This window comes from Tursiops truncatus, chromosome 20, assembly GCF_011762595.2.
Source record: "Tursiops truncatus isolate mTurTru1 chromosome 20, mTurTru1.mat.Y, whole genome shotgun sequence".
Lineage (NCBI taxonomy): Eukaryota > Metazoa > Chordata > Mammalia > Artiodactyla > Delphinidae > Tursiops > Tursiops truncatus.
Genome location: NC_047053.1, coordinates 39664402 through 39679368, shown reverse-complemented (window position 1 = coordinate 39679368; position 14967 = coordinate 39664402). Strand labels below are relative to the sequence as shown.

The following is a 14967-nucleotide window of genomic DNA, read 5'->3' as shown; positions in this document are numbered from 1 at the left end:
ACTCCGGTTTAACAAACCACCTCAAGTTAGTGACTCTTAATCCAAAGTAGATGGTGTCCACTCAGAGGGGCCTTTGGTTGTCACACGGGGTGGGGGTGGGGGAACAGTTCTCTAGATATGTAATGGGTTGAAGCCAGGGATGCTTAAACAATTCCACACCTAAAAATGTCCAGAGTAGCTCTTTTGGGGAAACAGTTCAATATGACATTTTACCCACTGAGTTAGACCATTAAAGGATTATCAGGCTATGGACAGAAGTAGCCCATGTCTCACAAAGGCAGATGTACCTTTTATTTTATATTTTCCCACAGTCCCTCATCCACCACCCAGTGTCTCTCATCGTATGAATGTTCTTTCCCAGTCTAATAACAAGAAGAAAGCAGACACGTGGATTTTTTTTTGTATTTTTGTATTTGTAATGACTCAAACAAGACAGACCTAAAACCGCAGCTTCTGAAAGAACCATTTGTTCTTGCCGGTCTTGTATCTAGAGGGGGGAAAAGAGGACACTAATGAGGGGAGGAATCACAGAAGACAAAACTGTCTTCATGGAGAACAGTGAAACCATACTCCAGCATTCACTACCAAAGCCTACTTACCTCTCCTCAAACTTGACCTTGGCCTCTCGTCGGGCCTTGCGTTTGAGAGCAGGGTCTCTGAAGACATCCTTGTTGACAACAGTTTTGTCCAAGGGGATATCCACAGAGTACCTGGGAACAATGGCAGGAAGGTAGGAGCAGCCCACATGCTGCCAGGGCCTTCACCCCTCCGCCCCACTCCTGGGACATCGGCACGTTAAGGTCTGACTCCACAGGAGCTATCATCAAAACTGTGCTAAAGTCCTGATGATATTCTTTGGAAATGCCCAGTTTTAACAAACTCTTTTACATAGATTCAAGCCACTGAAAAACTTCACAATTCACTCTCAGTTTCCCACAACTACCCTACCCTATAATAACTATTATCCTTGAGAGTGGAAGAAGGCAGGCCAGATTCTATGCCTGTGTTTACTGTGGCTGGAAACAAATGCAACAACCTTTACTCAACACTTCAAAGAATTTTCAGGTGAGGAGAGAGACAGACCAAGAGCAAGTTTGGAAGAGGTTTTTCAATCCGGCTTTGCCAAGTCAGGGAAATCAATAGAAAACAACAGGAAAGTGAACACTTCCAAGATGGATTAAAGAGGCGACACTGGAAACCACGGCCAAATGACAAATTGAAAATGATGTCGCTTCCACTGGAGCGGCTACAAGGTTGTCTCCTTATTCAGCAGGGCAGAGAGTGGGAAAAGTTAGAAAAAGTCACTTTCATTCCCATTCTTGAAACGCTCACCTTGTAGGCATGAGATGATTATAATTATAAACTTTCACGAAAGACTTGATCTTTGACCTCTTGGCAATTTTCTTCTTGCCCATGGCAGCTGTCACTTTGCGGGGATAGCGATCAATTCCAGCCACCAGAGCATGGCTGTAGGGTCGGTCTGAGGTGCCGTCATCAATGTTCTGAGTGAGCAATTACATGTTATTGCTATTGAGGCCCTTTGCTAGATGTAGGGCGTGTATAGAAAGAACACCGTCAACCCCTAGGCCTCTGAGACCCACTATTATAAAAACGACACAAAGCAGACATTCTAAGTGCTATGCTAGATGCCCAAAGAGTAACAGGGAAAAGGGTGGTTTCCTTCCCACCAGGAAAAATCCGGAAGGGTTCCTGGGAGGCAAGAGATTTAAAATGTAACAACAGTTAACAATTATGAAGTGATTGCTATATGCCAAGCACTAGTTCTCAGGACTTTACATCTCTTAACCTCCTCCAGGATTGCACTGCTAGGAATGGTTAGAGGCAGGATTCCAAACCTGGCTGCCTAACTCCAAAACCAGCCTCAGGCAGACGGAGGAAAGGGAACCAAGGGTGCCCCGGTGTCCCCAACAGTCAACAGCAGTGGTGTATGTGGCCAGAGCTTAGGAAAATCTCATAAAAGGCTAAAGACGTAGGTAAAAGGCAAACAGTGAACGGCTAGATTACGCTAAGTGACCATTTTAACTAGTAACAATTTCTCCTCTTTTTACGGAGTCCCAGCTGCAGAACTTACTACCTGTTTGACCTCAGGTTAAACTTAACATCTCTAAACCTTCGCAGTAGAAAGTAACCTTATAGTTACCGCAAGGATTGCACATGACGACACCTATAAGGCAGTGCCAGGTACCAAGCAAGCATTCAATAAACGTCAGCCATTAGTATCACTTAAAACCTCTCTGATAGAAAACGCGTTGGGTGTCAGCTGTCCAATTCAACTCGCATTTGTTATTATGCGTCTTTCTCTCTCAAAAGCTCTCATGCATTCAACCCCCCCCAACATTCGCAATGCTCAGTGGGTAATGCCCCCAAACTAGGTCTTGAATTCCAAGTCGCCCGCCCGCCCCATTCACGGGATACAAAGGGGCACAGGTTCGCGAGGTTGGTACCTTTACGATGACCGCTTTGCGTCCGGAGTAGCGACCGGCCAGGACCAGCACCACCTTCCCGGGTTTCATGAACTTGCCCATGTCTGCAGAGAAAAGAGAAACGGCCGCTCAGAAACCCGCCAGCTCAGGCTGTGGGCCCGGAACTTCAGCGGCGCTCACTGCGTCTCGGCTCAGGCCGCCCGCACGTACTGCTCTCAAGACAGGATCCGCTACGAAACCGTCAGAGACCGAGGAATGAAAAGCACCCGGCACCACCCCGCAACTCAACCCCCAGTCCGCGGATGGCTGCGGATTGTAATACCCTGCCCCAGCCGCTACTCACCGGCAGCAACCTCTCGGGCCTACAGCAGAGAAAGAAAGAGCACTTCCGCTTACCTTTCACCCCGGGGAGGGTGACCTCACTTCCTGCCCCGCCCCCTCGGGCTTCTTCCCGCCTCTTGCGTGGCGCTCAGAATCTGTGTTGAGGGCGGAAGAAGCTCTTGAAGGGAAAGGAAGGCCTGGCAGTTTTTTTATTCAAATCAAACTTTATGAGCAGCTCCAGCAGTAGAAAGGGCAAAGGAGTTCTGCCTCCCCCGGAAGGCTTTTACGTGGACGCAGCTGCTCCTCTGCCCCCTGGTTGTAGTTCCTTTCTCTGGCGCTAGCGGGTGGGGGAGGCACAGTTTGAAATTTACTTCTTTTGCTTTGGAAGAGTAAGAAACAAAATAGGACATTTATTAGTACCAACTGTGTACAGTTACGCATAAGGAAGAGACGAAGATCAATCAAACAAGGGAACTTGCCCTCAACATTTAGAGGCTAATGATGTCAGAGACATTTCCGACCAGAATAAAGGAGGGAGATGAAGGACGATTATGGTGATACTAGCAGCTCTGTACGCTGTGTCAGGCCAAGTTAATCTATTTACGTGTATTATCTCTTTTGATCCTCATAACGACAATAAGAGATAAGTAATGTTATCTCCATTCCACAGTTGAAGATACTGTGGTTTGGGAAGGTTAAGTAATTTGCCCCAAATCCACAGCTAGTACGTGATCAAGCTGGGAACTCAGATTCAAGCAGTCCTCCTGAGCCCATACTGTTTACCCAGTCACCAAATTGAGTACCCACTCTGTGCCAGGCAAGATACTAGGCACTTTAGGTAAGTCAACTGCTATTTAATTCTCAGGAATCTGCATCTTGGGTATTTTCCTCCCATTTAGACATGACGAAATTGAGATTTAGAGAGCCTAAGGCTCTGATCATCAAATCTGGGTTTGAACCCAGGTCTAGTTGGCTCTCAAACTGAATTATTTCCCATCACTTACTGGAAGAGTGTTTTTAGATGGGTCCTTAGGTGTCTTCCGAGTTCAAGAGAAAGAGAAACCATCTTATAGTTTTTGCTCATTTGAACACTGACGAATCTATAGGATTGGTCTTGGGCAAGACGTGGGAACAATCAGGGTTTCATCATTTCTCTTCTTCAGGCTCTCCAAGGACCAATTTCCCCCGCAGCCCTCAGGACTTCATTCCAATAGTTTATCACCCTGATATGTACTTATATTTCTATATTTAATGAAAATGTTTTAATTTGTAATATGACATTGTAGAGTTGGAAAGGAACTCAGAAATCGTCTACTCTGTCCTCTCAAAGATGGGAGGAAAGTTCTAGAGCAGCAAAGTCACGGAGTTGGTGGCGCAGATCAAGGTTCCCCTGTTCCCAAGCCGCTCTTGCCACTGCACCACACGACCCTGTCCATGTCCACCTCCATGGTCTTCTTTCACCCTCCTTATCTGCTTTTGTGTCTTTTGCTGTTTCTCTCTTGGAAAACAGAAACCAAACCCTGAAATCTTATCATTGCCTTGAACTCTTATCACATACTAAAACTCTCCAAATCAAATTAGTAACTAAATCCTGTGAATTTTGCCTCATGTCTTTTAAATCTTTTCTATCCTTTTACACCTGCTCCCTAACTGATCCAGCTTCAGTTCTTTGTTTTCTCCAGTCCCTCCTCAAAACTTTGGGTGGGTCAAAAATTGCTTGGGATGCTTAAATATGCATTGCCAACTGAAGAGATTCCAGTTCAGGTCTGGTGTGGAGCCATGAGCTATAGATCTTATTTTTAGAAAGTTCTCTGAACACAACTCTTAAGTCCGCCACTTACCTGCCTGAAATCCTTCGCTGGCTCTCTGTACCAAAGTTTGAACTCTCACTCCCTTCCTATCTTCCTTGCAGTATAAGTTCCTGTCTCCTCCACACCCTTCACATACCACCTGGGTTCCAGCCAGCTCAACTACTCAAAGATCCGACCCCTTCTGAGCATCAGGGTCTTCACGCAAGCCGTTCCGTGTTTCGTTATTCTCCTCCACTGTAGCTGGGCAAAATCCTATCCATCCTTCAAGGCCACTCTAGAATTCTCCCAGGCAGAATTCATCTCTTCCTTCTCTATGCTCCCTCAGCAATCCAATCCACACTTCATTTTACTATAGAACATATTTCAGTTGGTTTGGATCAGTGGTTGTCAAAGTGTGGTCCCCAGACCAGCAGCATCAGCATAACAAGCATGGGAACTTGTTAGAAATGCAAATTCTCAGAGTTACTGAATAAAAAACTCTGGGGATGGAACCAAGCAATTTGTGGTTGTTTTTGTTTGTTTGTTTGTTTGAATTATTTATTTTTGGCTGCATTGGGTCTTCCTTGCTGCGCGCAGGGGGACTACTCTTCATTGTGGTGCTCTGGCTTCTCATTGTGGTGGCTTCTCTTGCTGCAGAACACAGGCTCTAGGAGCACAGGCTTCAGTAGTCGTGGCATGCACGCTCAGTGGTTGTGGTGCACGGGCTTAGTTGCTCCGTGGCATGTGGGATTTTCCCAGACCAGGGATTGAACCTGTGTCCCCTGCATTGCCAGGCGGATTCTTAACCACTGCACCACCAGGGAAGTCCCAGCAATTTGTGTTTTAACAAGCTACTCAAATCTCCAATTGGCTTGCTACCTCCTTTGCTAAACTTTGTGTTCCTTGAAGGCAGGCAGAGATAAGTTCTGAGCACCTAGCCTGGCCCAAGCAGTTGGTGGGTGCTCAATAGTGAATGAATGAAGGCAGAGCATCTTGGAAATCTTTAACGATGCCTTGCAGATCATACAATGGACCCTGCACTTTCATTGGATACATATCCACGGCTCTCTTTCCTTCTGTTCTTGCATAGCCTTAGACCTCGGCTGACAGTCCCTCCTCTCCTCCTTCATCCTGTCCGCCTCACTCCAAGCCAAGCACAGACCTCTGTCCTCAGTTATAATACAGATGTTATCAGTGACTAGCAGCTACGTGACTGCTGGCCTGCTGGCAGGCTTGTCTCTGTCTCTGCATGTCTCTAAGTTTCATGAAGAACTTGGCAGAGCAATGGCTATCTGCCCATCTCCCTGCAGCCTAGTCCTTTGGCAGCTGAAATTTCTGGCAGGCATGTGGAAAATACCTGTTCATCCACAAAGTGATGGTGAAGTGAGGGTGTGGATAAAGGAGAGAGAGGAACAAAATATCTAGAAGCAGCATGATACAATGAGGTAACATTAACAGTATAAAGACCATAGGATTTGGATTCAGGCAACTTGGGTTCAAATCCCAGCTCTTCCAACATGTAAACGTGGACAAAATATTTAACCTCTGCAGTTCAGTTTCCTCAGCTATAAAATGCAGATAATATTGTCCTGCCTTACATGTAGTGAGAATTAAATTAGGATGGCACACACACAAAATTCTTCTCATCATGTTAGCATAAAAGCCTTAATACCAGTTTTTGTGAGGACTGGAAACACACTGGGGCGATCCAGGGCTATGCCATACGACTAGAGCACTTATCACCCACCCTAAATGGTATCCAGACAAGTGAATTCACAAGCGTCAGTTCCTAAAGTGGCATGTGTGGTGAGATATGCTGTGGGGATAGGACTGTAGGTCTGGGCAAGACGGGATGATAATGCCAACGACACTTTCTCATGAATTTGTTCAAGGGGGATAGTGGGGGAAACACCACCAAAGCTGAGTTGATCCAGTGCAGGGGACAGAGAAGAGGCAGAAATGCCAGGAGCCAGGCATTGCTCAAGGAAATACTGATCTGGATCAGATACGCTGACAATGCCCAGACTTATAAACCAAAGCCAACAGTCTCTAAGGTCTTTGCAGAGAAGCTACACAAAATGCTATGATTTTATTAGCAACCACAGATACCATTTTTCACAACATTTTACACTTATCCTGTTTCACGTGAAGGAGGACTAATTCTAATGAATTATCAAGAATAGATCTTAAATAATATCTTACTGAAAACATTAAGTTAAAATGCACTACATAATAGTGCAGTCACGAAGCGCAGCTGGCAATTAAATACATGAAGGGTGGTAAATCAGTAGTGTTGGGAACCCATTTGGCTTTCCAGAAGGTGATATACTTTGCTCATTTTTGGTCAGTCCCAGAGCAGGATGCAAGCTGAATGGCAAATATGAACTAAAAAGGCTAAAAGAGATCCAATAGGACCAGTCTAGAGTCAGTTCTACAAGGAAATGCCAAGGCCCTTCTTTGTTACCAGTGATCTGCCACAGTTCCTACCCACGCTGTAGTATGATCACGTGGTCAGACCTCCTCCACCATCCAGCCTCCAGGACACGTGGAACACACCTTGGACACGTTTCCTTCTGAGAAGCTGGGAGGTGCGCAGAGGAAAGGTTACTCGCCAGAGGACATGGTACCAGACGGTGGCTGTCCTGGTAAACCAGCTCCAAAACCGAAAGACCATCATCTGGGCTGTGAGGAAAGGACCACGTGGTCAGGGACAGATTTCAGTTCTTACCTCTACACGAAAAAGGGCTCATATTAAAATCAACTTTGGGGAATTCCCTGGCGGTCCAGTGGCTAAGACTTGGCGCTTTCACTGCTGTGGGCCCGGGGTTCAATCCCTGGTCGGGGAACTAAGATCCCGCAAGCTGCTCAGCGCAGCCAAATTAAAAAAAAAAAAAAAAAAAAACCAACTGTGGTAAACACCCTTAGAAATGCTGTTCTCAGATATTCCCACTCCTGGTTTTAGAGGCAGCTATGGAACACACAGGGCCTCCCCTGACCTTGGGGTCAGGAAGAAAGAGGCATCAGTATTCACAAAAGGAGTTTGAATTCTGACCTAGGACTCTCTCAAACCTGCTTCAAGTGAAGGAAGATGGCTCGCAACTTGACTGACAGGAGCCTTAAGTTGTATGTCTTCCAGGACCAACAACTCACTCATGCTGTCCCTCACCACCGTGAAGAGAATGGTTACAGCAACCCGGATTTTCTACAAATCAGACATGGCGTGAAGAGGGTGTGCCATGACTGACTTCTTTTCAACAGGCTCAAGTATATGTGCTCACATGCACACCGTGGTTACACGCCAGGGCAGAACCTTTTAACAAGAGGATCTCCAGCATATCTTTCTGAGATGCTAAGTTGATGGGGGAGAGAGACTTTGCATCATCTGGCTAGGGAAAATGTCTTTAGCCCCTCCTCCTCATTCTTGCTCTTATCCGAGAAGACTAACCATCTATCCTTACTGAGCAAGATGCTGGTCTGGGGCCAGGGCATTCTCATCAAAAGGCATCTTTGATGTTCTTGAGCTGGCGCACAGCCAGGTCTACAGGGAGGCTGAACTTGAGGCTGCTAAGGCGGCTGAGCAGGTTGAGGGCACTCTCAAAGCCCGTGTGTGCCATGTAGCTCCAGGGCTGGTAGTGGGGCTCGATGAGCGACCCCGACTTGCAGATGAGGTTCACCCAGGACACGAGACGCTGCTCATTCAGCGCCATGCACACCAAGGCCTTCAGCTCCGAGTCTGCACTGCGCTTAAACGGGTCGTGCTCTGTCAGCACCACGTGGATGGCTGTCAGCAGGCTCTGCTTGGGCGTCACCACAGTGCCTCCCATGACAGGCAGGGCGAAGGACTGTGAGAGCTTCCGGGCGGGGGATTCCACGTAAGCACGGCCGTTCTTAGCGTGGTAGTACTTTACAAAGAGCTCCCAGGGGTGCATGGCCTCGGGGGCCGAGGAGAAGGCCGGCAGCAGACAGGCGATGGGGGCCATGACGAGGCTCATCCCCGGTGAAGAGGCGTACAGTCCATGGGCCAGCAGGTCCCTCACGGCCACAGTCAGCTCCTTCCGCACAGCCACGGTCAGCTCATCCTTGCCTCCCAGAGAGAGGTCCTGGAGGCTGGCGGAGCTGCTGAAATGGTCGTGCGCCTGGTGCCTCAAGGCCAGCTGCTTCACCCTGTCTACTGACACCTCCAGCCTCTTCAATAAGGGAGAGTAGTCCCTGTCAGCCTGGTCCCTCTGCCACAGGGTCTGCGGGATCTGGCCCGTGGCGCAACCGAACTGGCTAACAGCAAAGATCTGGAGCACTGCCAGCACTCGCCGCATCAGGTGCAGCCCTGTCTCCCGAACTCTCTTCATGTCTTCTGCCTTCGCTGCGTAGAAAACACAACGACTCATCAGTGAGAGGCCATAGTGGTCAGAGGGACAGTCAGCAAGTCACAAGCTGAGATCCAGTCTTGCTTCTGAGCCACAGCATGGGTCCCACATGAAGCCAAGAGCCACCTAGGATGTTGCTGGGCTTACTTTTTTTGGTTAGTAATAACTATTTTGAGATATGATTCACATAACACTCAACTTACCCATTAAAAGTGTATAATTCAGTGGTTTTTAGTATATTCACAGAGTTGGGCAACTATCATCCCCCAAAGAAACCGTGTACCATTGGCATTTCCCACTCCCTACTTCTCCCCGATCCCCCAGCCTAGGCAACCCCTAATCTACTTTCTGTCTCTATAGATTTGCGCATTCTGGAAGCTGTACTTACTTTTGCTGTTTCCTGGAGGTGGTCTGCTGCTGCCAGTTCTGCAGGAGCCGTTTCCTGTCTTCCCACTGGCCTTGCACTCACAGTGTCCACTACCTGTCTGTAATGGGCTTCCTACTTCATCTGCAATCAGAGGTTACAAAGAGGAGACATTTATTTAGCCTCTTTTTGGCAGATTTTTAAAGGCAAAATACTATTTACTAGTGCCTACCACGTGACAAGACTTTTACAAATAGTATTTCATCGTGTGGAACAGTGACTGGCACATACTAGCTGGCTCAATAAATAACTGCTGAGTGAAGGAAGCATGAATCATCATTTTATGGAGGAGGAGAGCGGGACTGAAGTGGTTAGGAACCTGCCTAACCTCATTAGTCTACGAAGGACACGAAGCCAGTAAGGGGCAGGGCTGAGATTTTAACTCTCTGGTTTTAAAATCCATGTCCTTTCTACTCCATCATGCTGGCTCCCTTACTGAGTGATCAAACCTCTTGCATATACATCAAGGACTGGCACCTTTAGGTGTTAGTACTCAGAATACATATAATTATGATGACATCCAGCCACCCTTCTCTTTCCATCCCTCCTCTGACCTTGGATGAAGCTGATGAACATCTCGAGGTCTCGGATCTGAGTTTTCAGCTGCTCAACCAGCTGTTCTTTCACTCGGGCTGGGTTGACGATCTGAGCTACGGCTACATCCACACGCTGCCGAAGCTCCTCAGTGGACAGTGAGCTGAGGTCCTCGTTCAGATTCATGTCCAGTTTCTTTATTAACTCATCGATGATCACCTATCAAGACTACAAGCCATGAGCACACCCTTTGGAATTTTCAGGGAGAGGGTTAGGAAGAAGGAGAATCTTTACTAGTGTGCCTCCCTTCTACCCTTAAATGGAAATCAAATTTGTGAGAAAAATGGTGCAACTGCTGATCAAGGTGAGGGCACAGGCCTTTTACGTCTCTTATAGAAACAAGGACCCCTGGTTCCTCTCTGACAGAAATGGCTCCTCTCACTGCAAATTTTCTACCAGGCCAGGTAAATTTCACTCAAGAGAACAACAGTGTAAATGATCCAAAGCGGCCGATGATCCCAAAAGCCCCATAGTTAGCTTCCCCCCTGGCCTCCAAGAGAATAAATACTGATTTCCCTTAGTTTCTAGTCCTTCTCATCCCTTCTTGCCTTACTACTCTAGGCAACTAAAGGAAAAGCTCTATGAAACATCCAGGCGTGTTACAACCAAAATATCCTAGTGACAACATGAGGAACAATTTGAAAACCAGATAATGTATAACTCCAGCCCTGCCAGAAAAACAGCCACATCACAGCTCCAGAGAGACAAACGTGTAACTGAGACTGTGTTTTGACTAACAGATTCACCTGTCTGCCCAGGTGTTGCTTTAATAAATACAGCATTAAAGTCAGGATTCCTGGAATATTTATTGACTGGTGCTGGGGGAGAAAACTAGTTTACATCATATGAAGTGCCCAAGTAGAACGGTTTCAATGATCAAATGAAATAAATTATTGCTGTTATTATTATTTATTACTACTATTATTAATAATAATAGCCACCAAAAAAACAAAAAAGAGCTCAATCATCACATTAGAAAGCTTTGGCATGTGTGTTTCCACATGTGAATAAAGACTGGTCCCAGGTAGCAGCAAAATTTCCCTTTGATATGGGCCAGCAGTGAGGCTGAGGGTGAGCAAGCTGGACAAGGCTGTCCTGCGAACGCTGGAAGGGACAAGGTAACCCGAGGCAGTGGAGGAGGCGCCTCTGGATCTGCTCACCCGCTGCCTTTCCAAGACCACGGACTGCGGCAGGGAGTCGTAACTGCCTTCCTGATAGGCAAACGTCTCCAGGTCATCGAGCTGCGTTTTGAGCTGCAGTATCAGTTCCTTCTGCTTCTCCCTTTGGGTTTCCAGATGTTCCCGTTTCTCCTGCTCACTCTAAGATGGGAAAAGATTTGGGTTGATTTCACAGGAAAAGAAAAAGTCAGGGCACATTATGAATTCTCTTAAGCCAATAATGACTAGTAAAATATAAAATGTTTCCAAGTAACCCGAATGAAATACAGAATTCATGGGACACGTTAAAAAATGAGAATAATTATTTCATCGGGGCAATTTATTAAATGCGTGTTTTCTTTAAGAAAGTATTTATCCTTCATTGGAAATAGGATATAAGTACAATGGGGCCTTTCATTAAGATTGCTTCCCACCCCCTCAGGTCTAGTTAAGATTGACACAATTTATCTCAGCCAAGACAGCCTCCCTGGAATTAAACATGCCATCCTCCAGAGCCAATTACCACAGAACAAGTCCCGAATACTTGCTACAGCCAAATTTTGCGAGAGAATCTGGAGGTAAGGGTGTACAGAGAGGCTTTATAACTCGTATCAGTTTTCTTAAGGTCCAAAGCGCCTCCAATGTATTGCAAAATCAAACAAACACAGGTACCTGGGGCAGTGAAAAAAATTCAAAGCCAAGTAATAAGGGTGAGAAGGTAATTAGGTTTGAGAAAAAAAAAAAAAAGTTCGATAAGGTTCCCTGACCAGTGACGCCTTTTCTCACTGTTGGCCACCCAGTAGTTTCTACATTTCAATGATGAAAAACCCTTCGGAGAGGTAAAGCCTTGCCAATGTATTCTCAAATACTGGTTCTTCCTTGCCTTTTTTGAGTATCAAAAACAAAACAAAGCAAAACTAGCAAATCATTTACAGGTGTAAGGCTGCATTTTAAACTAGATGTCTATAGGATATTAAATTTAATCTTAAAATGGTACTTACCAAGGCCTCCAGAAGTAAGGTATGAGAGAGAACAAATGAAAAACAACAAATTAACTGTTTGTTTAGCTATTTAAAAAGCAATCCCCTTGCTTTAGCTTTGCTCAATATGAAAGCAAGCCTTTTCTCAGGGGATACTGCCTCTCCAAAGCTTTCCCAGTGTCGTGGTTTTTTCTTAGAACCCTGTTCTTCTCCCCAACTTAGTGGCCTAGCTATTCTTTAAGAGGTTTCCTCGATTTCCCCAGGCAGAACCAATCACTTCCTCTGTATTTTGTACAAACTTCTACTCTAGCTCATGTCACATTATAATGATTTGTTTAGGATTCTGTCTCCCCAAGTCTATGAACTCCTTAAGGGCAAAGGCCCTGACTACCCCCAGGGCCTAGCACTGTGTCTGGCACAGGGTAAGCTCTCAGTACACATTTGCTGTATGTTACTGAACGCAATCAGGTTCAGAAGGCCACATTCCAAATAATGAACTCTTACGGAAAAAGTTGTCTAACCAGCCCAAAGGGAAAGGACTAGGAAAACTTTGTTTTTGTTTTCATTGTGTCCCATCCCAACATCATGAAGCCAAAGAAGAAAGAAACCAGCCATAGATCCTGATTCCATTTTCATGACTGTGCCTGCTGAACGCTGTTACCTGCCATGGTAATTACTGAGTATGCGATTTACTGGAGTGTGGGCAAACATGTTTACTAGGTGAGAACAATGAGCTCTGGTGCAAGGCAGGAAATAACAGAAATAATTTCCAGTATGAAGCGAGAGAAAATACTGGTTAAAAAAACAAAAAACTGGAACTGATAAGTAGTAAATCGTTTGGTTCTAACTGTCCCCACTTTGGCACCACCTGTTCATGTGTCAATATATGCACACAAGATTACAGCTGCTTATTAGGTGTTTTGAGCGCTACAGTTTTTTTTTTTTTAAGTTGTACACTGTTTCTAAAAGTAAAAACGGACAACCAAAAGAGCACCACATCCACACCAAACCTTTGGTGCTCCTCACTCCTGAACAGGGCCTGACCACAGAAATTCTTTCTATCCTATCTGTTCCTTAAAAGTCTGGCAATTTGGGCTTCCCTGGTGGCGCAGTGGTTGAGAGTCCGCTTGCCGATGCAGGGGACACGGGTTCGTGCCCCGGTCCAGGAAGATCCCACATGCCGCGGAGCGGCTGGGCCCGTGAGCCATGGCTGCTGAGCCTGCGCGTCTGGAGCCTTTGCTCCGCAACAGGAGAGGCCACGACAGTGAGAGGCCCGCGTACCGCAAAAAAAAAAAAAAAAAAAAGTCTGGCAATTTGAGGACTTGTGCAAGGAGCTGTGGGTATACGGAGAGAAGGGTGGAACAGTAAACACAGGACTGCACTGGAAACATTTCAGATTAAAATAAGCAAGTCAATATCTGCTGATAAGTCTTCTTGGTTAAAATCAATTTAAGTGGGAAGAAAGCCACATATGGGTTGTAACCTTAATAAGAAGGTGGAGAAAAAACAGCGAGTCTCTTCCAACAAGCTATCTACAATTGTGCACTTCCAGAGGTTCAAAGACTGTAAGGAAACGTCCCCTGGGGCTGTCATACAAATTCTCAGCATTCAGTGTTGACTAACTGAATGAATCTTGTCACAGTTACCAAAGGGGCTTCCTTTAGAACACCTAGTTATTAAGTAGGATGGGGAAGGAGTTTCAAAATACCAGCATTAGGAAATTCACATAATTAGGACTTGTGTTTCTTACAATTACTAAGAGACCTTGCTGTTCACCAAAGCTCTCACCCAGACAAGAGTCTGAAGATCAAAGACATTCTCTAGATTCTAGGAAAGCACAGACAAGGAGTACATCTAAATTTCCATGGATTTCAATTCACTTGCTCTTCTCTAAGCAATTTTCTCCATCTCCAGGGTCGGAGAACTCTCACAGCAAATGTGCTGAGGGCTTAGGTTCTTGAGGCGACGGCAAGGTGAGCGGGAGCAGCACTGTTTCAGTTGGCTGCTCTGTTGCCCTCTGAACACTCTCCTCGCTCATCCCTCTTCTGCCTCTCACCTCATCACACCTGCATCTCTTCCCACACCTTTGGTGAACACCTCTCACCGTCAGCTTCCCAGGCCTCTCTGTCCTCTTGCCTTTCAGCAGGTCCCGAACACCTGTCTGGTCTCTTCTGGGACACGCATAGCCACCTAGACGAGCCGGCTTCTCACCAGTGCTACCTCCGTCCGCGTTAGCATCGCCGCCCACCTACTCCTCTATTCCCATATCCCTCGGGGCGCGGCCCCAGCTGTTCACCTGGTCCTCGCCCCGCAACCGTGGCCGGTCCCCCGGCATCCCGTCGCCATCATCGCTGGTGGGGTCCTCTGGGCTCCCGTAACCCAGGACGTGAGGGCAGCCGCGGAAGGCAAAGTCCTCGAGCTCGCTCAGGAGACGCTGCTGCTCCGCCGGCGCCCCGCGCACCACCTGCCGCAGGCGGAACTGCACCTGCGCGAAATGCGAGGACAGCGCGAGCAGCGCCGAGTCCAGCCGCCGCCGCTCGGCCCGCAGCCGCCGCAGCGTCCGGCCCGGCGAGTCCGGTGGGGAGCCCGGGGCCGCTCCGGGCTCCTCGGCCGCCGCCTCTTCCGAGAACGCCGCCGCCCCGGGCCCGGCCTCTGCCACCGCCCCCACAGGCGCCCAGCGCACTGCCTCGCACGGCGGAAGCGACTCCTCTTCCTCCTCTTCGTCCTTCGCCTTTGGTCCAACGGCCGCTACCCCCGTTACCGGTTCAGCAGCCGCTTCGAGAGCCGCCATGTTTCAGGAAACGCCGCCGGACGTCAGCCGCGCCCCCCCGCTGCCATGGCAACGGCGCGCTGGCAGGGAAACCCAGAGGAGCGGATGGGCGGGGCCCAGACG

The 14967-nt window shown here is 47.4% G+C and overlaps 2 protein-coding genes across 5 annotated transcripts; both read right to left on the bottom strand.

The window, feature by feature from the left end:
- Window positions 1-267: 267 nt before the first annotated feature.
- RPL27 (ribosomal protein L27) lies at window positions 268-2866 on the bottom strand. Of its 2 annotated transcripts, none has more exons than XM_033847968.2 (5): window positions 2788-2866; window positions 2466-2548; window positions 1333-1502; window positions 600-710; window positions 268-487 (listed from the first exon to the last, which is right to left on the bottom strand). In XM_033847968.2, the coding sequence occupies exons 2-5, from the start codon at window positions 2544-2546 to the stop codon at window positions 439-441; spliced, it is 411 nt and encodes a 136-aa protein (XP_033703859.1). In that variant the 5' UTR covers window positions 2547-2548; window positions 2788-2866; the 3' UTR covers window positions 268-438. The 2 variants fall into 2 exon arrangements, with proteins under 2 accessions (XP_033703859.1, XP_033703860.1); XM_033847969.2 differs by lacking the exon at window positions 2788-2866 and adding an exon at window positions 2655-2675.
- Window positions 2867-7094: 4228 nt separating this feature from the next.
- On the bottom strand, window positions 7095-14901 carry RUNDC1 (RUN domain containing 1). 3 transcript variants are annotated; one of them, XM_019939441.3, is made up of 6 exons: window positions 14371-14901; window positions 11098-11256; window positions 9898-10096; window positions 9308-9427; window positions 8014-8915; window positions 7098-7237 (listed from the first exon to the last, which is right to left on the bottom strand). In XM_019939441.3, the coding sequence occupies exons 1-5, from the start codon at window positions 14863-14865 to the stop codon at window positions 8050-8052; spliced, it is 1839 nt and encodes a 612-aa protein (XP_019795000.1). In that variant the 5' UTR covers window positions 14866-14901; the 3' UTR covers window positions 7098-7237; window positions 8014-8049. The 3 variants fall into 3 exon arrangements, with proteins under 3 accessions (XP_019794999.1, XP_019795000.1, XP_033703789.1); XM_033847898.2 differs by having other exon boundaries at window positions 7109-7237; window positions 8001-8915; XM_019939440.3 differs by having other exon boundaries at window positions 7095-8915.
- Window positions 14902-14967: the final 66 nt, after the last annotated feature.